The 23,750-nt window shown below is 37.2% G+C and overlaps 2 protein-coding genes across 2 annotated transcripts; one reads left to right on the forward strand and one right to left on the reverse strand.

The window, feature by feature from the left end:
- Positions 1-4,529: 4,529 nt before the first annotated feature.
- LOC104609964 (tubulin beta-5 chain-like) lies at positions 4,530-6,597 on the forward strand. The gene is made up of 3 exons (XM_010276416.3): positions 4,530-5,035; positions 5,135-5,404; positions 5,584-6,597. The coding sequence occupies exons 1-3, from the start codon at positions 4,642-4,644 to the stop codon at positions 6,267-6,269; spliced, it is 1,350 nt and encodes a 449-aa protein (XP_010274718.1). The 5' UTR covers positions 4,530-4,641; the 3' UTR covers positions 6,270-6,597.
- A 3,429-nt stretch (positions 6,598-10,026) lies between these two features.
- LOC104609965 (uncharacterized) lies at positions 10,027-15,846 on the reverse strand. Its single transcript, XM_010276417.3, has 7 exons — positions 15,689-15,846; positions 14,198-14,453; positions 13,674-13,729; positions 12,712-12,790; positions 12,480-12,618; positions 11,744-11,857; positions 10,027-10,305 (listed from the first exon to the last, which is right to left on the reverse strand). Exons 2-7 carry the CDS (start codon positions 14,365-14,367, stop codon positions 10,114-10,116), a joined length of 750 nt encoding a protein of 249 aa, XP_010274719.1. The 5' UTR covers positions 14,368-14,453; positions 15,689-15,846; the 3' UTR covers positions 10,027-10,113.
- Between the last annotated feature and the right edge of the window lie 7,904 nt (positions 15,847-23,750).

Here is a 23,750-nt window from a genome sequence, read left to right on the forward strand (position 1 = left end):
CAGCTGCTTACACCACACATTTGGAATATTACCCCCTGAGATGGCACATTTGTGGTGTATGGTAAAGAGTGGAAAGAAAACAAATTTGTATGCTTAGCGCTGCTCAACCATTTCCCATGAGGAGTCGTTTTACTCTCTGGTTCTGGTAATTCACCTTTAGTCTCAATTTTGATTGAAGATTCAATTTCAGCTTTCTTTCATTTATTGGCCCTAGCTTGGTTAACCCATCTTTCCTATGATAATTTGGCCAAGGCTGGACATAGGTGAATCCCTATAAGGGAAAGAGAGGTTCCAAAGGATTTAAAACATTTTTCTCTTCTATGTCTCCTCTATCTTTTTTGTTCTGTGTTTTGGTTGAGGACTTCATTTCCTTCCCAAATCAGTTATTTTTTGCCTAATTGTCTGATTAAGTTCTCAAATTTATAGCCATACATAAGTGGTTTTTTTCTCTTTTTAATGGTATAATTAAATAGGTAAAGAAAGGTCTAATAGACTTCCCCTTAGGTAGTTATTATTGGTAAAATAGTACAATGTTATTTGTATAAAAAATACAAGTAAAGTAATAAATTACGTTAAGGTTGTACGTCTAGAAAAAGAAAGCTATGGGAAAATTCTTGTTTCTAAATGTTGTGACTTGTGAACAGATACTTGGAAAAATGTTACATGTTAAAAACCAAGGGAAAATGATTCTCATTTACAACAGAATCATTTCATTTTAATCATATGAAAGCATTTGAATCAATATTTTAGTCGTCTAAAATGTCTTTCTGGTTCTAAGAAAACTAGAAATGAGTTGACTTCTTGAAAACATGAAATGACCTTGTTCCAATCTATAGAAAGAGGAAAGAGGGGAGGTGAGGGGACCTCTCTCACCACAAAGCTCACACACCTCTTCCCCCTCTCATTTCTAATACATGTGGTTATTTAATTTTAAATTAGATTATTAAAAATATAAGAAGCAAAATTAAAATCATTTTAGGCATTAATTGTCTCTCATAAAATCCATTTTTACTCTAATAACAAGCCTAAAACCTCTTAATTATATCTTAACTATTTGTAATAATCATAAATCTCTCTATCTCTCTCTCTCTATATATATAACTTTTTGTAATAATTATATATCTATCTATCTATCTATTTATAAACACATACACGGATTGTCAATATTTGTAACATCTCCCCTATCTCATTAATTTCCTCTTGTATTCACTCAATCCCTTTTGATTCTCTATAATAAAGTTGGGGGGTATAAATTTGATGTATTTGGGTCAGGTTAAGGACCAAACCTTGACCAGCCCTAAATATAAATTCTAGCCTGGACTTAGTGATGTTAAAACCCAAATAGGAATACAACTTGGGTCGCATTGGGCTGGGTGTGATAAATTTTCAATGGGTCCTTACACAGTAGAACAAGAGCCCCAGTTACGAGATTGGTTTAGTTCCGAACTCGACAACGAAGCGAAACTCGCTCCTCTTCAGAAAATAGATGCTCAGAACTGAACTCAGAGGCAGAAATAGAAAGCTCCCGGTCATATGCCTCTCTTACTGCTTCGGTGCTGCCGCTTGGGAACAGAAAATCCAAGCTGTTGAGGGATTGTTGCAACTCACCGGTTGCTACCCCTGCGCTTCGAAGCACCCGCAGCACCAGGGGAAGGGGTAGAAGAGGCAGAGGAAGAAACAGTTCGACCCATTAACTTGCAGGCCTGTTTTTGGGTTTGTTAGTTTCTAGGCCTTAGGTGGATAGGCTTTGTCTGTGGTTCAAGTCCTAGGTTTTCGTTGTGTGTGTTCTTATTTGTAATTAGAGCCAGGTCAGGTTGGGTTCGGGTCGGGTTTTGTATATGTATCAACAGAATATATTCAGGCCTGAGTTCGAGCCCAACCCGACCATCGAGCCTAAGTTTTGAGCCCGAGTCCAACCCTTATATAAAGCCCAAAGCCCGGTCTCAAGCCCAAGCCCAGCCAGAAATTTGAAAAGAGATTTTTTTTCTTTTTTTTTTATTCAGTAAAAAAGTGTTTTATTTATATTAAAAACCTTCAAAACTCAAAAATAATAAACATCTCACTATTACTTAGAAAAAAAAAGAGCAGAACAAAGAAAAATATTATATATATATATATTTTATTAAATAAAATATATTTTTATTATTTAATATATAGTATCAAGTCAGACTCGGGCTCGGGTTGGGCTTTTTTGAGAAAGCCCAAGCCCGGCCCGATAAAAGTCGGGCCCGATGCTTTAGGCCCGAGCCCGTGGGCCTAAAATTATGACCACGCCCGACTTAATAACAGGTGGGGCTGGGCCAGCCCGTCGGGCTACCCGACCCATGAACAAGTCTATTTGTGATGTTGTTTGGCCCTTGAGTGTTGTACTTGGGCTGTAAGTGGTTCCCTATGTGATTTGCTAGTTTTGTTGCCTTTGTTCATCTCTTGTACATTTCTTTCATTTTTCTTTTAATAATAGATATCTTACCCTATTCAAAAAAAAAAAAAAAACCTTAATCATAAGACTTAATGAGAAGGGATTAAATGATATGAAAGTAGTAATTGAAGTTACATTTACAACCCTTACAATTAGAGATGGACTAAATACATAAATATAGGCATTTAGTAGTCCTAAAATCTGACATTAAAACTATAATAAAATAATTTTTATATTCTTTTTCAAATAAAAAAATTAAAGGTAACAAAACTTTTACTTTACATTCACACTTTTATATAGTATAGATATATAGATATAATGAAATTGAATCTTAACTGAAAAACCAAACAAAAAGTTTCGATTCAGTTAATTTGGTTTTAGCTTTTCCAAGTTTATTAGGTTCAGTTTTTAACCAAATAAACTGAATCGTAACCAATATCTCACCACTAGCTATATCTCATGTATGATCTCTTCTACCATCATGATGCGAAGATTACCTTTAATCTTGTGCTCGTTGTTTATTTAAATAGCTAGTTTTTTGCTTGTTATTTATTTGCTCTTTGCTTTATCTATTCAAATTTGAGTTTCATTTTAACCATTGGAATTCATGCTTTGTGATTTACTTCTTTAGTATCTGCACTATCTCTGAATTGGGTCAAATCGCCCAGCAAAAAGAAAAAAGAAAAGGTCAAATCATGGGAAAAAGTTGGAGATAGATAGTATGTGAACAAATGTTCTTCCATGAAATTTGTGACCATTGTTACTAGTTTGACCTAGAAATAGCCTTTTTTTGTGTGTATTTACCTATCATTTAGCTAGATAGATCATAGATGGACAGAGAGGTTGTGTGTGTGTGTTTTTTATTGTATAGGTTTGGTGTAGTTCAAAATGGATAATTCTTCTTTTCCTGTAATCTTTTTAAGGGTTATCTGTATCCAATTTCATGGCTGATTAACGCTTGTCTTGTATTTAGGGTTTAACCCCTTGGACGTGCTTAGCAGAAAATCTCATATTTCCAAAGCTTAGTCCGTATAATCCAATGACAAATTGCTTCAGGGCTTGGTCCTAAAACGAGATGTATTGCATCCTTTTCCATACAACAGATAAGTTTTTCAGTAACTATGTGTAGGGATTAGGGTTTGTATTTGGGTCAGGATTGAGCCACAGACGAGTGAGTTAGTAAAAATCGGATGGAGCGACATTTGGGGTGTGATTGTTCCATTTTGCCACGTGGCCATCTTTAAGCCACGTTAGATAATGGGTGACTCACCAGCAACTCAGCAAGGTCCACTCTCATATTCCTTTCTGTTTTCCTCACTAATTTATGGAAGTTCCATTTTATTACAACCGTTGCTTTTGCTAGTGATGTGTAGCCCAAGTGTGAGTGTGAGTGATGGTTCGTCAACAGGGGTTGGGCCTTCTATGCTTCTAGCAGTCCAATGTTCCTTCTTCTTGCCCATAGGCCCATGTCCAAGACTTCTTGTTGAGCCCAAGAACAAAGCCCACTCCAGAGAGAGAGAGACTACAACCACATCATGATTAAATGTCAAATACTTCTAATTCCAGGTGAAGTGAAAGCCCACCAAAGGAGAGAAAAGAGTCAAATCCCACCAAAAATGGGCCAGAAGTGGCCCAAGCACTTACTAGAAAAAATATTTCTGAAATATGATATGGTTCGTGACAGCTAAGTAATTTCCTAAAATAACAAGGTTTTTAGGATTCCAGTCCAAAAGGCAAGTTGGGTCGACACGGAGGTGAATGAGAGACCAAATTTGCTCCTTACACAAGGCGCCTTACACCGACCTCACAGTTACAGGTACATCATACTTTATGTGTTATTATTAACGGGAAATGTTTCCAATACACGGTGGTTTGTTCCTGTGAGGTCTTTGTGAGGCGCTCTGTAGAGAACTAACCCACCTGGCAATCATCTAGAGAACTAACCCACCCCAATAATTGACATAAGATCTCGCAGTAGGTACCGCTTTTCTCAACTACCAAATCCGCACCGTATCTTCCCATGACACAAGGGCAATCATGTAATTTCTTATGCCTGAAAACCAATCTCCACCGTTGGATCTCCTTCGCCCCTCGTATAAATAACTGTCCCTCCACACTCGAGCCCTCGCAGGGAAGTTGCACTGTCGGTTACTCGGCAACTCCTATTCAGTTAATTTTCTTTCCATTTTAGTCCTTACCAGCAAACTACCTCCCCAGCGAAAATGCGTGAAATTCTACACATTCAGGGAGGGCAATGCGGGAATCAGATCGGATCCAAGTTCTGGGAGGTGGTGTGCGACGAGCACGGCATCGACCCCACCGGCCGGTACAACGGCACCTCCGATCTGCAGCTTGAGAGAGTGAACGTTTACTACAATGAAGCCAGCTGTGGACGGTATGTCCCGAGGGCTGTCCTCATGGATCTTGAACCAGGCACCATGGACAGCGTCCGGACCGGTCCCTACGGAAAAATCTTCCGGCCCGATAATTTTATCTTCGGACAGTCCGGCGCCGGCAACAATTGGGCGAAAGGGCATTACACCGAGGGGGCTGAGCTGATCGACTCAGTTCTTGATGTTGTGAGGAAGGAAGCAGAGAACTGTGATTGCTTGCAAGGTATCTATGAATTCTCGTCGCAGAAAGCATTAGAATTCAGTATTAATTCTTACCTGTTCATGTTTATCAATGGGTTCTTACTTCTTAATATGAAGGCAGGTTTTCAAGTCTGTCACTCTCTGGGAGGTGGAACTGGGTCTGGAATGGGGACTCTGCTCATATCAAAGATAAGGGAAGAATACCCAGATCGTATGATGCTTACGTTCTCAGTCTTCCCGTCGCCGAAGGTGTCCGACACCGTCGTCGAACCCTACAACGCCACACTCTCTGTGCATCAGCTGGTGGAGAACGCAGATGAATGCATGGTCCTTGACAATGAAGCGCTCTATGATATCTGTTTCAGGACTCTCAAGCTTAGCACGCCAAGCTGTAAGTAGAATATGTAGAACCCATGCTGCAATCTTTTCTGGGTTGCTTACAATTCGGTCACTTAATTTCTCAACTGAGTAGTTTTTAACTTCATCGATCTCTATCTGGGTAGCTGTTACGTTCCATGGAACTAAAAATAATTTGTTGATTTGTTATATATATGTGTGATGATGATCCAGTTGGGGACTTGAATCATCTCATCTCGGCGACGATGAGCGGAGTAACATGTTGCTTAAGGTTTCCAGGGCAACTGAACTCAGATCTGAGGAAGCTTGCAGTAAACCTAATACCGTTCCCTCGACTTCACTTCTTCATGGTTGGGTTTGCTCCATTGACGTCCAGGGGGTCACAGCAGTACCGTGCGCTCACTGTTCCTGAATTAACGCAACAAATGTGGGATGCGAAGAACATGATGTGCGCTGCGGACCCACGACATGGCAGGTACCTGACTGCATGCGCCATGTTCAGAGGCAGGATGAGCACCAAGGAAGTGGATGAACAGATGATCAATGTACAGAACAAGAACTCATCCTATTTCGTCGAGTGGATACCCAACAATGTCAAGTCTAGCGTCTGCGACATCCCGCCGAAGGGTCTAACGATGGCATCGACATTCATCGGCAACTCGACGTCGATACAGGAGATGTTCCGGAGAGTCAGCGAGCAGTTCACGGCCATGTTTCGGAGGAAGGCCTTCTTGCACTGGTACACTGGAGAGGGAATGGACGAGATGGAGTTCACTGAAGCTGAAAGCAACATGAATGATCTGGTCTCAGAGTATCAGCAGTATCAGGATGCCACGGCGGAAGATGAAGGCGAATACGAAGAAGAGGAGGAAGAAGAAGGAGGAGGGGTGGGTGAATGAAGGTGCTCGACGAAATTATGGTGATGGTGATAGATGTGATGATATGGGTGAAGGAGTAGTGTTGGGTTTGAATGGGTAAAAACAGAGTGGTTGTAGAGTGCGATATTAGCTTAGTTTGATTGGAATGTTGTTGTTAGTTGGTGCGTAGACAAATTAAAGAGCCTTCTAATCAGATAGCTGTGGTGGGGTTTGCTTTAGTTGGCATTTGGTGGATATAGATATAGCCAGCTACCTACCTTACATTTTTCAATTCATTATTCCAGGTTGTTCTGAGTGATTTGTTAATATATATATATATATATATATATAGAAATCTAGTTATCTTAAAGAGCTGTGAGATGATGAATTAATTAATGGTGATCCTTTTTTTTTTTTATAATATAGTACATGGTTTGGCTTCTAGTCGGCCATGTTACTGAATTATTGTTTGTTTTATAATTGATTTGATCGGTCGTCCTGTTAGGGGATGTATTTCTTTTTGTTTTTGAATGGAAGAATCGTGTCTTGTGCCGACTAAGAATCTGGGTCTAGGCCAGGGTCAGTAAGCCATGTACTAATTAACCCCATACATAATCTTCACCAAGGCCGCCAGAGAGAGAGAGAGATAACTTTGAATAATATTTTATCACTCAAATGCATTACAAGCTATATGTAGGTTGTGCCTACGACCTTTTTATTGTTTATTTATTTATATGGAATTAGTTCTAGCTAGGTAATAATAGGTTCTAAAAATGAGGGAGAATTGGAGAAACATTATTAACACCTCAAAACTAACTAGTCTAACCAGTGGGTATGCTGATATATGGGAATTCAGTGAGGGGGTTGGCGTACACTTTGGTTTTCTAATGTTTATGTTTTAATTTTCTTAAATTAGCTAATCAATTTAAAGCTATTTATGTAATCTATATTATAAAAAACAAATATTGTAATCTATATTATGCAGTACTGTCAGATGGGATGATTTCTACAATGAACGTATAAGCTTGGTTTCCTTTTAATTTTGTTTTGTTTTGTTTTATATTTGTTATGTTTGGTTTGAAAAAGGTAGGAAAAGTAAGGGATATGAAGAGAAAGGTAGGAAAACTTATACAAGGTTTGTAAAGATTTTTCTACCTTTCCTTCCTTTTTCCTTCAAATCAAACACAGCCTTAACTTTTCTGAACGTGTATTGTTTCCAACTTGGGCCACAAATATAATGTATACTCAAAAAAACCACAAATATAATACATGTATATAATATTTCAATGCTGTAATGTCGACAAATTGGGATTACCTCAACTTAAACCGATCCAACCCTATCGTGGATGGGTTGCACCCTACCTAGTTTACTACGCTTTAGGTAGATACTGTCCTGTTAATTTTCTTCTTTGGCACAAAGGCACATTTGGAGAAGTTAAACGATTCTTGAGTTCACAACAGAAAACGGGATTTCTTACTCACTTTTCCTACCCACTCTTTACCCCCTGGCAATGAGAGTGGGTAGGAAATCTGGATTCCCAAAAAAGTACTTGTTTCTACATTTAAGCATGAAGTATTTCTAGGGGGAGAGAAGTAAAGATCATAACAGTGGAACAAAAAAAATCAATTACTAAGGCTCCGTTTGCTTTGTGGGATGGGGATGAGAAAAATGGAATATTTCAAAAATATTCCATTTTCTCATATTTGTTTTCAAGAAAATAGGGGGATGGGATGAGAAAAAGGTGGGATGCGAGATCCCAAAATCGTGGATTCAAGATCGCACCAAAACAATGTGACCCTGGTGGGAAAACTCGAGACAACTCAAGTTACGATCTGCCTCCTCCCGTAAGGCGGCAGCGATGTTAGAGCATGACCATGCCGGTGGGATCATCATCATGAGAGTTAGAAGAGCACGAGCCGAAGGCAGCAGCGATGACGACTGAACAAGTTACGATAGAGTTAGAAGAGCACGACCATACAAGTCACAGTGGCAATCAGGAATAAATAGAGAGGTTGAAACGAGAAGAAGAAGAACAAGAGAGTGGGAGAGGTGGGAGATGAAGGGGGTAGCCGTTGCCTAACTCACCTCTGTTTGTCTAGAATGAAGGAGGAAGGTGAACAATGCCATTTTAGAGGTGGGAGATGAAGGGGGTAGTCGTCGCCTGACTCACCACTGTTCGTCTCGAATGGAGGAAGGTGAACAGTGCCATTTAAGTCCCCTTTTACACTTTCCCATCCCATCTTAATAAAACCAAACAATGTAAAGTTAAATTTTTACACTTTCCCATCTCACCCAAATTTCCCCACAAACCAAACGGAGCCTAAGAGAAAAACAATTCAATAACTTTGTTAGCACTAGTCTACTGTTTTTACAGCGTATTTTTACACCCTTACCTTAATCTAACTTGCTACTCTTTATTAGAATTCAATTAAGTCTTATAAAAAGAAGTCCTAATTGAAGCCAAATTGGAAAATTCCACTACAATGCTAAATTGGTAAATGCGTATTAAAATGGAGCATTGGAGTCAATTTGGTAGGGCTGTCAACCGTCAACTATCTACATAAAATTGGAATCGACTTGATAAGAAATATTAAGGAATTGGAACCGAACCAAACTCGATAGGGTTTGTAATTTTAGATTCAAAACCAAACTGATTGGTTATTGGGACAATCAGGTCTAATCCGATGAACTCGATAAATGGCTCAGGTTGGGTCTGAATCAATTTGGGAATTGGGACTAGGTAGAACCAATTCCAAACCAATAATAATTAGGACAATAGATCATGAAGTGAAACTGATCCATTAGTACCAGATCTTGGAACTAGAACCGACCCAATTGGTTTGTGTACATCGGGTCAAAACCGATCCATTGACAACCCTAAATTTGGTAAATGCATATTTAGTTATGTTGGTGGCATTATTCCTACTTCTGATGTGTTTTAGAGTGGTCCCATCTTACCCAGAACTTGTTAAATTCCTTCTATGGTTCATCAATTTAATTCAATACTCTACTTAATTGAATAAGGTATAGTGTGGATTGGGTTTAGGTTGAAGTGTCGAACCAAACCCATACGACACCCCGTCCATTTACATCCTTAATCCGACATGGAGTTCAAAACTGAATCTAGTGCCAATTTGGGAGGGCTTCCATGCAGTGGTTTCTGACTTTGTGAGGTTGGCCCACCAGAACAGCCTAGAAGCCCTGTTTGATGAAAACCCTGGAGAGCCAAGAATGACTATCTGAAAGCCAAAAACATGGCTTTTCGCCTTTTTTAGTGATCTCCAAAGCGTCTATGTGAAGGCTGCTCAACCAACGGTTAAGCCCTCCCAAATGGGTACCTTGTGGTCTTGTCTGTCTTAAGCGCAAAGGTTAGATTTAATAATGGCATTATGTCTTGGGAATCTTTGTTTCGTTCGTTGGGGCTCTGCCACGGTTAATATCAACAGCTCACAGGAGCCCCAGAAAGTCAGACTCGGCACACAGGAAATGATCTTAAAAAGAGATCATGCTTTTCTTATTGATCATTGTTCAATCAAGATCCATGGCTACCCAATTGGCATTGGTTTACAGGAAATATTCATTTCTGCTGATATATACAAGAACACTGACAATAATCTCAACGGAGTTGCTCAAAAGGCCCTCCTTTCTCAAGCTCATGAATTTTGTAAAGTCCAACAGAGATGTTTACTCTAACCCAGGTTATCCTAACAACCATCTCATAGTGGTGAAAGAATTGCAGGATGCATTGATCTTTTAGGTGTATGAATCTTGATTTTGTTTAAAATGGGTTGCTCCAGGAGAAAGAATAGGATATGGAATTGATTTGAGATAGTGATGGCTCATACAGGGTTAGATTATAATGCATTTTGGAGGTTACATCAAACATCATTCAAGAAGTTTATTACATGTCCCAACACCTACTGCTGCAGCTAGATGCCATGCAGCATGAAGGTATGGAGTTCTGGGGAAGATATCATCAGCAATAAAAAGAGCACCTCCCAAAAGAGATGACATCTTATGCACATTGTGGGCCATTCTCAGGTCAGGTTCATCTAGTACTCTTCTTGCAAATGCTACCTGGAAGGAAACAACAAGAGGAAGAAATCCAGTTAAATATGGTGGAAGCCCTCTAGATGAAGATGTAACTGCACAGCAGTATTTTCCTATATTAATTTAGCAGGATTGTCAAGTAAATGAACAAAAATTATCTGTCAGCAAGAGGGAGATTGAAACCAATGGATTCAGGTTATTGTCAACATTCACAGCGTGACTGATATTAATCCACCTACTATTTGCTTGGTCCTGTTTTGAAACTGATGATTACCTAAAACAGAATGTAGATGCCAGATATGCATATGGGACAAAACTCATAGCAGTCAGAAAACATGGAGCGAGCAAGAGAATGTCTAAGGAAAAGAAAATGCTTAGCACCTATTGAGCCACAATAGGAAGGGAACAAGGTTTTAGGAAAGTTTTGAAAGTTCCAAGTAAAAGGTGCAATCAAGTTAGCTAGAGATAATGGAATGTTGTAAGAAAGCAAAACAAAACCAACTCATCTGCTAAAGAAGAATAATCAGAAAATTAAAGCTGAAAATTTTATTGAAAAATTCCTGTAAATTCAAAACAAGAAGCCAATGGAAATCTTTCTAAAAGAAAAGATGGAACAACCAGAATAACTAGAAATCTGGGGAAGGAACAAACAACATCTCATTGCAGAGAAAGAGATCTCAAGGTTCATAGACCAGCAATCATTAAATGGCCTATTCCCATTTCCTGGTTCCCTTTGTAACCAAGAATTTTAGTAATTATCCATGTGATGAAATTCCATTTTACCTTACAGATCCAAAGAAACAAAATGAATTTGTACCTAGTTAAAAAAGGATGTTGACAGATGAATAGGGAGAAAATATGAATTCAGAGGAAATGTGCTTTAGGTCCAAACACACCTAAGAATCACAATATTCTGTATATATAACCACTGCAATTGAAGGGACTGTCTAGAAGTACACTACAAGATAAGACAGAATAACAACCACCATAAAAAGGATTACTGAACTGCAGCAAGAACTAATGCAAAAGAAAAACTATCCTGAAGTTTAACCATAAGACCAGTTCAACCCTGTGGGAGCAGTGATTATGACCAAAAAAAGCACCATAGGGAACAAGATAAATTATTCAAGTGTATGCTGATTGCCAGCACTTACTACCACTAAAGAACTTGGGTAATTCAAAAGATCAGTAAAATGGATATTATATACAACAATTATTGGATGGAGCTCAGAGCAACAAGTGATATTTCAAGTTTCAATACTTCTGTTAATTATAAAAAAAAAGAAAAAAGAAATCAAGTTTCAATAAGAGAATCTCTAGAGGTATGAGATCATCACCATTATCTGCAGATAGGTTTGTAAAATTACAATGCAGTTTATAAAAATTATAACAAAATGAATAAAACAAATTGATATCTAATTTAACAAAACACCAATAAATCCCAGGATAAGAAGCAGAAGATTACCTCCATCAGACCAGTGTGTACAGCTGAAACTATTAAGGGCTGGATAGGTAGAAAAACAGCAGATGCTGCTGTGAGAAATTTTGGGTTCTCATTCCTGAGTGCCCTTGAAAGACACTGCAATAAGATTCAGTTAGGTCCAGTAAAAGACCCTTGAAAGTGAGCAGTAAATTCTTCAAAGTAAATTGATTTCATGAACTGCCATGCATTTAGCAATGAATGATGCATCAAGTTGAACTGGTTGACACCAAGAATGTGGAATGATATTGTTAAATTGTTGGATTTTATTTTTAATTATTGGTTTGTTATTTCTGATTGGCAAAGATTTAATGGATGGTATAGGAACAGCTTCAGCAACTGCAAGAGACATCCATGCCTTCCCAGCAATAACATTTTCATAAGCATTCTTAAAATCAAATTATGAAAAAAGAAATGCATAACAGACAATGAGTAAAATAACCCCTTGATGCATAAGTTTCACGTAAAAGGCAATGTACAATGCAATTAAATTCCATAGGATGTTTGAAACTGCACATTTACCTGCCCTATATATCAATGAATAAGGAATGTATTTATATAAAATTTATTTTGGGAATTTATTGAAGTTCCATAGAGCATTGTTACTTTTTGATAAAAATTGATCTATGTGCTAAGTCAGTATTAGCTGACACCATATAGTTGGGACAAGGCTTAGATGATGATAACAAAGTGCAAGATTTATGAGTTAACTCTAACTTACAACTGTTGCTGCTGCGATCATTGTATAATCTGCCCATCTTAAGTACTTCCTCAGCTCTCCTCTTGAGGAGTGGTATAAACTTGATGCAACTCCAACTCCAATTAATGAATTAGCATACAGTGTGCAATTCAAATTTTTCCTGCATCATCACTAAAACAAGTTATTGGAAAGAATAAATGAACATAAGTATATTGATGTCAGATATAAGGTTAATCAAATCTTGCTTTGTCACCTTGGGGCCTGGATTCCAAGGGCAATAAAAGGAAGTGATGTAAGCACATTAGCAATTGTTTCTATGACACTCCGATCACCTAACACAAAAAAGATGGAAAGTAAGCACGAAGAAACAGTTCCAACAGAAGATACAGGAAATATGCATACCAGGCAACAGTATTCAGCCAAACAGTGCATTGTCCACCATACTTAATAGTATAGTATATCAAGGTATCAATGGCAATGGTGCCACTAAGGCAACAGATCCTCCTATTGCCATGGTACCCATGGCACCAATTTGATGCTGACCACATTGAAACAGGGTGCTACTCATATATACATAGATAGAAATGGTAATATATACATAAATATGATTTTTCAAAAAAATATATATACATAAATATGCATAATGCAAATGTTAACAGATTACTAAACATGAATAGGAGGGTTGTCCGAAGTAGAAAATTCAAATAGTCACAGGTGTATTAGATAGATAGATAGGGACAAAACCCCTGTTTCAGAAACAGAGATAAATAGCCTCAGGTAAAGGCTTTCAGCACGCCCCCTCAGAAAGTAAGACAGAGATACAAGAAGAAAAAGATGATATACAGGAAGAGCCCCATTTTCCACATAGCAAAGAAATGGATGATAGGATGACCATAACAGAGAAACAACCAATGGCATACCCATAACACAATGATAAGTTGTTATGTGTAAAGATGATACAAATGGTTTAGCTATATGAAGTTTACTTAATTCTGTGTTAGACAATATAAATAGGTTGGTATGTAAGGACTATCTGTGTAGAGAATCTAGAGATAATACAATTGACTTGCATACATACACTACAAACAATTTTTTGGAGCTTCAATATGAAACTTACAATGGCCACCATTTTCAATGGGCATCGAACTGACCATGCAACAATAATGAGCACCGTTAAGAACATTGTAGTATATATTATAAAATATATTGTCTTACCTTGAAGATTACAACGAATGGGCCTTAAGCATGGTGGTCTTTGCTGCCATAGTCGTCTGAGAAAATATGCAAAGCATAATTACTGACTTACTTTTCATTATACAACAACAAAATTAACAACTCTACAATCTACATGCAACATAACATGGGAAATTGAAACATTCAATTTTGAAGATTTGGCTGTGTCAGACTTGTTATAGTCAAGTTTATAATACAGTGACACTTTCAATGTGACAGAATTTAGGTAATTTTGTATCTTATTATCTAACTACTTTTGTTGTATTAAATATATAATATTCATGTATATGCAAATATCTATTTACATACGACACTAATATATCTCCTACCATGCACAATGAACTGTTCAAGTTTTCCAAGCTTTTGATTTTGCTGAGGTCATTGTGTCCTGAACCTTTTATCAGTGTCTGTCATTAAGATGTGTCTAGGATAAATATAGTTCTTATGTATTCTTCCATGCACAGTCATATGCATTGTAGTTTACACAATCAAATTGTAGAACTCACTGCATTAATAGTCTCTGGTTAGAACCAAAAGCTGAACCTTCAGACGTAGGTTGGTGCAAGTCCCTGTCTTTAGGGATCTCTTTCACTATAAATGGAGAATGGGGCAACCGCTGCACTCCATGGACCTCTTCTAGGACTTTGCAGGAGTTCATCGTGCTCTGAGGACTCATGAGTTACTTATGATTTTATGCAATGGATTAACTGCAACCAGGAACTTGCAAGTATTGATGGAAAGAAGCACGCCAGCAGCTACAACCTGTTAACAATACAAAATAACAGGAAAATTATCTTATGGTCTGGAAATACATCACCTGATTTTCTGCCAATAAATGAGAAAGCATGTAACATGTTAAACACCAAGAGAAATTCATGGATCTAGCAGCAATGCAGCACATTGATAGCAAGCTCTCCAGTATGCTATATCCTATGAACTATTTTCCATCATCATCCAAGCCTAATGGCACCAATTTATGTTTGGATAGACACACCTTATTCAGCTAACCTGCTTCAGAAAGAGCCGTACCTTCTGTTAAGAAAGTTTTTAAAACGTTTTCTCACTACCTCAACTCAGAAACCACTCGGTTGGGTCTCATTCCTGCACAACTACCGATCTCAGTTGGGTCTCATTCTTTCTCATCCACCGGGAGTTTGGAAGCACCCATAAGTTACCCTATATGGACTGTTAACCATCATATATCAATATTTTTGATCTTCAATTCATAACCTTCAAAAGACATCTAATACTTTCCTAATTATAACCTAAGGTTGTATTTGGGGGTCAAAAGGGAACTGTAGTTCCTGACTCTGCAACAGTCCTGGTTCCTTCTTTTAGGCCAAAATGCAGAAAAAGAAGAATTTAGAAAAGGGCTTAATTTCTTTTGCAGAGTAAATCCTCTTTGTTAAGTAAGTTTTAGTTAAGATTTACAATTTCAAATCAAACTTTTTTCCAACTAAGCTAATTCAATTCTTCTCAGGAAGTCACTTAATTCTAGAACTTTGCAATGGTTCAACCAAAACAAATACATTTCTAATTGCAGCCCGAATTACTTCCTTTGAACTCCCACCAGTGATTGGAACCCACTTTATCAAATCATTACTGAGCTATATTTGTTCAAACGCATCAGGCAGAGGCTACCTCTAGACAACAAAGTGAGCCTAAACTTGGGATATATTCCTATCAAGACCATCATTTTTGTTTTAATTTGTTTAAGTATTTATGAATTTAATCTTTCAGGAAACGTCAGCGAATACCTTTCCTTGTCATAAGCTCAAGAATTACCAAACAATACATATCTGCTCTTTGGTGTTCAGTTGCAAGCAAGCAATATTAATATCGAAATCAACGAAAAACAAAATAAAAATTGGTTTTTCTCTGAGCAAACTGAAATTAACTCTAATTCTGCACATACAGGAAAGAAATGAACAAAATAAAAACTTCTGTATGATAGATAAGAGAGAGAGAGAGAGGGAGGGAGAGGGGAGAGAAAGAACCTGCTGGCGCGCGCTAAGAGCAAGAGGAGTCGATGTTCTGTTGCTTCTTGCCTCTGCTCACAGTTTGGAAATCTGAAGGCGAAGCCGGGGTCAGTTGGTTGAATCAAGACTGTGGGGAATTGGGGATTCTAAAATCCTTGCGGGTCCCCTCTCCTCAACGAATCTTCCAGGTGTCTAAGCATATTCACACATATATCTCAGGACCATCACCCTAAATCCTAACTCGATGATGGAATGATTTATTGACATCAGATTGGAATCTACTTTGTACCTGTTCCCCACCTTGTATTGTTCATTTGTCCTCGTGGATCCATATGAGAGATGTACATTTGCGCGGACCGTGCCATGCCGGCTGTGGGCGGTTTCGGACCGTGCCTTCCTCCCTTGATATATTTTGGAGGGTCGGGTTGACATGGCCTACTGTTTGAGTTCATACGGGCCTGTATCGTGCCATGCTACGAGATGGATTGATTCATGGGCTGAGCCTTAGATTAGGTCGGGTAATAGATCATATCAAAATTATTTATTTAAAAATTTTTGATGTATATAATATATAATAATTAAATAAAATTAAAGAAAATTATTTATTTTAATAATATTATATATATATATATATATATATATATATATATATATATAAAAGCTGTACCGAACCGGCCACGAGTGATATAATCCACAAACCTAAAACCCCAAACCCGATACAATCCATAAACTATTATGCCGGGCCAATTCAAAATCATGCCAGATTGTGCAAGCGATACGACTGGATTTATACCTTATATGAAACCAATGGACATTATGGAAGCGCTCGACTCAAATAGCGCCCTCACCATCAACGGAAGTTCTCTCTCTCATCTCTTATCGCCAATTCGCCACACTAAGTGAGTAAGTGCTTCGTTGTAAAGTAGTTGACTTGTTAGTGCCCAAGTGGGCCGGGCTGGCACGGTCCAACGTTCTTTATCTCTTATCACCATTGATAAGTGTTTCGTAATTCGTTGTAAAATAGCCGACGACGACATGTTATTGCCTGGGCCGAACCGCCTACGGACGACATGGCCCAGCATGACTCGGGGCCATGCCAGGCCTGGCCCGGTCACTGTAGCAAGTTGATCGTCCAAACCCCTGTATCATGCCGAATATATATATATATATATATATATATATATATATATATAAATTTTTATTCTTAATTTTATTATACTATTATTTCAATTTTATTGTAATATTTCATATGAAATAAAATTTTAAGAGTTTTTTTCATTTTCTTGTTTATCTTGTTAATTTATTTTTATTTTTTTCATTATTTTTTTCCAAACCTTCTAAAAAAATAATCACGGTGCCCACGGCCTGACCTGACATGGGCCCATGTCAGCTTGTGCTTCGAGCCATGCTGGGCTTCCCTTTTAAGGGGTTCCGGGCCAAGCAGGCACAACCTGCCCAGTACCATTTGCTGGCACAGCATAGCCCACTATAGTCCGAGTGGCTCACATAAATTGGCTGTACTAGCCTGACACAACCCACATTGCACCTGTACTTCTAAGTATTTAAATCAATTTTTTTTTTTAATTTTTAAGTATCCAAATCACTTAAAAAAATTGGCCCGGCCCACAAATTTTCACACTTGTTCTTCCTGGGTTTTGTGTTCAAGACCGGCTCCAATAAATTTGTATATTACATATATATACAATAGATTTATATATGTGTATATCAATATTATAAAAGAACATATATGATACAAAATAGGGAAAATCTATGATGCAAGAAAGATATGGTATAAAAAGAATTTTGATCAATCAAAATCCACCCATAAATTTTGATAAAGAACACTTGATTGACTACCACGTTTGTGATTCCAATTGATTGGTCAGATGTTTTTCGGATATCATATCTTATAACATATATAAAGACATAGGCCCAGAGCCCGGCCCATCATCAGCCTTGTAGTGTTGTCCGATTAAAGCAATACAGATTTAATCATTCAATTTATTTATAATTGAATTTAATATTTATCCATCCCAATCCCACCCATATGATGGAAATGCCAACTGGTATAAATTAAAGAATTAATATGTATCTATTAGTAAAGTTGATTTAAATGTTTTATGCGGTCTTTTGTCTTTTTTTTTCTTGAATCCATAAAAAGCCATTCCTAAATGTTTTTTACAATTATTAATAGTCATTTTTAGTTATTTTCAACTCCTTTTATTCTTTATATAAGGTATCATAGTCATTTTTAGTATGTTCTATTGATAAAATATGAATATTTTTAGTTTATTTGTTAATGGTGTTTGATATGTAATTTGGATTTAAGTCAAAACTTTTGGTGTATTTTATATGTATATGTGTGTTTTCATTTTTTTTCTTAATTTTTATTCTTTTATAGTTTTTTGTGTTTTCATTTATTTATTTATTATTATTATTTAGTTATGACATCAAGATCAACACATTTAACACAAAAAGTTGAATTGTAACTCACCATCAGAAATAAAAAACAAATAAATTTTTGGGTTAGTCCTGAACTTGTATTTTATTGCTATTATCAATAAAAAATTTATTTTTTTTGTCAAACTTGTTCTATTTAAAATGATTAATTAATAAAAAATATTAGAAATATGCCATAACATTTTCTACATAATTTATGGATTTTTGGCTCTTATAACCCCTAAACTTTGTGGAAAGGTCAAATTTTGCCTTAAAAAACCATTTTTGACCCTAAGCTTTGGTGAAAAAGCCATTGGTAGGCAAAAACATATGATGTTTGAAACAACGTCGACAATATGCCGTACGCCACTTTAGACCCTAAAGTTTGAAAACAGACCACTTTAAATCCTAAAATATCTATTAGTTAAAAAATAAATTTTATTAACCTTAAAATAAATTACTTCAAGGATTTTATCAAATTAGTCATTAAAATAACAATAATTAATTTAATAGTAAATAGTTAACAACAATGAGGAGTAAATTATTAGTTAAATACTAACTTAATTAGCGTAACTAATAGTAAATTAATCATAATTTAACTTAATTGACATAGTTAATTTAGTAAATCAATTTTCTAATTAATCTAATTTACCTAATTTCTTTAATACCAACCTACCTACCTACCTACCCAATGTTTTAAAAACCGACCCGGAGGCCGAACCGTTTTGCCTTCAGGTCGTGGGTCATCGATTCAACCAACCGTGCCAAACAATTCAGACCATGCCACAACATATATATATATATATATATATATATATATATATATATATTAAGTATATATATACATATGTATATATGTATAAATATGTTTTAGATATGTTATATGTATTTTTATATTTAATTTATATTTTTAACTCGGTTTTTAATTTTTTAATTTATAAAAAATATTAAAAATTACAATTTGAGGCTAAAAAGGGCTTTTTGTTTTTGCGCAAATAGCAGTGCAAGGCACCTATGGTTCCTTGGGATACATAGATCTTGAAAAGTTGCCTAAAATAAAAAAAAATCACTCCAATTGGACATCAGAATACAAAGTTATGGCCTTTGAATGTTTGCATACATTGAGTGTGCAACTTGCGACCCGATGACCAGGTCGAACGGGCCAATGGTTGAACCGACCGAGTCAAATGATTCTTGACCAAGTCAACAATTTTTGACTGTTTGATGGGTCTTGATTGAATTGGACCTGGAATCTTGGCCGAGTGACGATTCGAACAGTTTGACTGACTAGGTCAACGATAGCTTGAAAACACCGTACCTACCTACCTACGTACATACATAACCATGGGGCGGGAAGTAATCTCCCATGCCTGCCAATGGGGATGAAAATTTCTATCAACATCCCTGTAGGGAGAAAATCATCCCCATCTCCATCCCCTTTGCGGTGGGTCTAACCCATGTTAAGTAGACTAGATTGTATGTAAACTAGGGTTATTGATGGCTTAGTTGCACCGACGTAACTGGATTGAAGTGACCTAGGGTGTGGTTCCGTATAATGTTCCAATTATACTTGGATCGGTTCTAAGTTTTGGTTATTAATGTTCAGAGATGTGGGCCGAATAGCAAAACAATTATTTGGTCCACTGGTCGGTTCATTCAGGCACTAAAAAACTGATGATAACAAAAACTGGTCAACCAACCATTCCAATTAAAGAATTGGTGAACCGGTCTTGATTTCCTAAAACTAGCAAGTTTTTATTCATACAAATTTCAATATATATAAAAACTTCCAAGAGGTTGTGACCTTTTTGCTTGATGGTCATTTTTTTTTTTTTTTTTTTTTAATTCTGGGTAATGCATTGGAAGGGACCTTACCCCATTATTTTTTGTAAAAAATATTGGGAAAATTATAGTCAGAACCGACTGTACATTTAAATTTACATTGTAGGTTGGTTCAAAAATCAACAAAACTTTGATAACCAGCTATACATTTCAAATTATAAAAGCCCTTGCCATGTCATCAGAGGCTTACGTGGCTATTGCTAACATAGGACTCTTAATCCATGTTGGACACAACAAGAATTTTATATCAAAATCAAATCATATATCTCTTGATCCCTTTGTCTCTCGATCTCCCACTCCTTTTATTTCTTGATCTCCCACTTCCTTTATCTCTCTTTCTCTCTCTACCTTTCGATCTCTTGCTCCATTTGTCTCTCCCACTCCCTCTATCTCTCAATCTCCCTCCCACTCTCTCACTCTCACAATCATCTCTCGACCTCTTGTTCCCTCTATTTCTCCCACTCTCTCAACTTTGGTCTACATCCAAATCTTTCTCTCTCTCTCTCTCTCTCTAGATCTCTCACTTTCCCTCAATCTCTATCGTTCTCCCTTAGTCTTTCTCTCACTCCGTCCCTCATTTTTTATTTTTCATAGAATCTTATATGGTATTAATTGGATTGTATAAGTTATAAGTTAGTCAATGGACCAACAAGTTGTATAATCAAGTTATAAATTTCTATCAAGTTATAAGTTAGCCAAGAGTTTCTTATGAGTTTTTATCAAATTGGAATGAAGGAGTTAAAAACATACCAAGTTAGTTTTGTTTTCTTTAGTACGACCTGATTAATAATGTATAAGTGTGTAAGAAAAAAAAAAGAAGAATGAGAGAGGGAGCGTGAAAGAAATTGAGAGAGACCAATATAGATATTGAGAGAAGAGAGATTGACCAGAAGAGAGATTGATGGAGAACAATAGATTGATAGAGAGATAGAGAACGAGAGAGATTGACGAAAAGAATGTAAAACCCTTTTCTCAAATCACACAGTCGTTGAATAGGGAGAGACAACTGTGAGAGTGAGAGAGTGGGAGGGAGATCGTAAGATAGAGGGAGTGGGAGAGAAAGTGAAAACCCCTTTTTTTTTTTAATTTTTAAATAATCCATTGTGTCCAATATGAATTAAGAGTCCCATATTGGCAATAGTCACATAAGCCTTCAATGATGATAGGGTAAATGATTTTATAATTTGAAATATACAGCTGGCTGTCAGAGCTTTATTGGTTTTTGAACCAACCTGAAATGTCATTTTAAATGTTGAGCCGCTTCTAACTATTATTTTCCCAAAATTCTTTAGTTGTGTATGTATATATATGCATATGATGATGTGTCACATGTTGATCGTTTTGACCTGGGTGGTTGAACCGATGACCCAGGAAAGGAAAAACAGTTCAGCTTAGGTCCGTTCTCTGAATATTGTTGGTTATTTTTAATTATTTTAATTGAAGAAAGTGCCCATCACATTGACCTAGTTTAGCCACAAAACAAGAGGTTTTATGCTGAAATTTTTCCTATTAAAGGCTGTTGAAAAGAACAAGAGGGTTGCATTTCTATGTTCTAACATTAAAACAGGAGAGATGCTCAATTTATATAAAATTAGGGTGCTGCTAACAGGTTGGGTCTGGGCCTTGTCCAGGACCATGCATGTCTAGGCCCAGATCCTATTCTACAGTACTCCCCAGGTAGGTCTGGCAGGTCTAGGGCTACAACACTTCGATGTGGGCCCATCCTTCCAAATAAACAAACAATGCCAAATGTTCTTTTTTCTTCTTCTATTCTTTTCATGAACACCTTATCGCGTTTGATTTTTATAAAGTTTGCAGAATGCAGAGCTTTAATCCAAAGTCAAAATGCTCTTCTTTGAGAAGGCAAATACCTTTCAAAAATTTTTCTTAAAAAAAAAAAAAAAATAAAATAAAATAGGGATTGTAGTTCCTTTTGACCTTCCACTGGGGTAATGGCAACATGTCAAATGTGTACCCATGACTCCCGAGTTTCGACTTAAAGGGTTGAACGGACCAATAAGATATTAAATTGGAGCAGTCCAGACTCCACACTTAATGGTTCAAAATATTTATTGCATTAGATTAGAACTGACTCATATTGAACCGAGTTGGTTTGGGATCAACATCCGGTCCAGTGGGTTCTACTCTTCTAAAAGATGCTTTATGCTGCTAATTAGTGGGTCCCAGAGCCCAAGTGGCCATGACTAAAGCATAGAGATGAGATTTTGTTGGGCATCCAAGTTGCAGCCAAAAAATCATGTCAAGATCTAGCAAGAAACCTCTCCCAATTAATGGGGGGGCAGACAGGGAATTTTCGTACACAACCTGCTATATTTTTACCATACGAAGGGATGAGGTTGCCAATCCGATCTGTCCACCAACTAAAGGACCTTGGGCTTGCCAGCTATGCAATCTTCCAACTCCAATCCATATCGGCAATGGAATTTCATTGTATTTTTTTTCACAAACAATAATGCCTATTGACAGTTTATATATTTCACAAACAATAAAACTGCTAACAGTTTTAAGGATGCAACTTGGGTTGGGTCAGGAATCTGTTAAATTTTCAGTGGGCCCGTGAGCCTGAGACCAATGTAATCAGCAACTCAACTTGCACCCCTTTTCATGTGGACCGCTAAACCAATTTTTCATGTGAATGATTCCTTGGTTATTCATCCTTTGTCTCATTTTTATCATCATCATCAACAACTCCTTTTTCTTAGAGATGCAAAAAGAAAAAAAAAAAAATCAAGATTCAGTGGTTACAACTCACACTTGTGGTCAATGGTGGGAAAACTTGGATTAATGTGGTCTGTGAATCCCCCGAACCCTTGACTTATGGCTACTAACTGAACAACAAGGATCAACAGTGATATCCAAAAGTCAAAAGACTCAAAACCCAGCTGGCCTGTGTGCTTCTCTCCAGACTCCAATTATGTATGGTGCAGCTCTGCATCTCACAAGCTTGGACTCCATTAAATTTTAATTTACTACTCTTGCAGGCTGAAGGACAAGCTTCCCAAGTGATGAATACCATTGGAAGAGTAGGTACAGATGATGAAGAAAGCTTTTTCTAGTAACACAGCACCCTTTGTTGCCTATATGGAAATAATTTATATGGGCTACTTCGGGTCTGGGTTCCTCTAACTCACAACATGTCGTACATAAAAGGATCAGAGCCCACTACTGGCCGGGTGCCCTACCTCAAGGGGCCTACCCCAAAAAATTAGTATTAAAATTACAACTGTTATCTAACCACTTTGACTTGTGTATTATAATAATATGATATCTTCTGCATTTTAAAAAATGTGGGCAAAACCATTGTATGATTGCTTTGATGTCTCAGGCAATATCTGAGCCCAATTAAGTAGGTTGTTTTTTCGGCTTCAGTAGGTCTTGATCATGTCAATATGAGATCTAGTAGATCCAGTCCAGTGTCCAGGCCCAGGCTTTTATCATAATTGATTGATTTGTACTGAAAGGACCAAGGAGCCAGTGACCCTTGAAATTTCTGGGCATAAGAACTTTAAGATACTCTGGGGCTCATGGCTAGTACTTCTCCCATATTTGGAGGATCAGGATGAGTTCCATTATATTGTTGGGATGAAAGGTCAAGTGAGGTTGAGCTGAGGATGAGTTCTACTGATTTGGAGTTGGCAATCAATCTTCAGCCAGGTGCTTGTTACCATCTGAACTAGCCTTGGGTTCGAGATAGACCGGGCCTGGTTCAGTTGGTACAACTGGATTGGTTTATATGGCATGGTCCAACTTGACCGGTCTAACCTAGATCATCATCTTC

The sequence above is a fragment of the Nelumbo nucifera genome, chromosome 4 (genome assembly GCF_055504915.1).
Source record: "Nelumbo nucifera cultivar China Antique chromosome 4, China Antique-T2T, whole genome shotgun sequence".
In the NCBI taxonomy this organism is placed as follows: domain Eukaryota; kingdom Viridiplantae; phylum Streptophyta; class Magnoliopsida; order Proteales; family Nelumbonaceae; genus Nelumbo; species Nelumbo nucifera.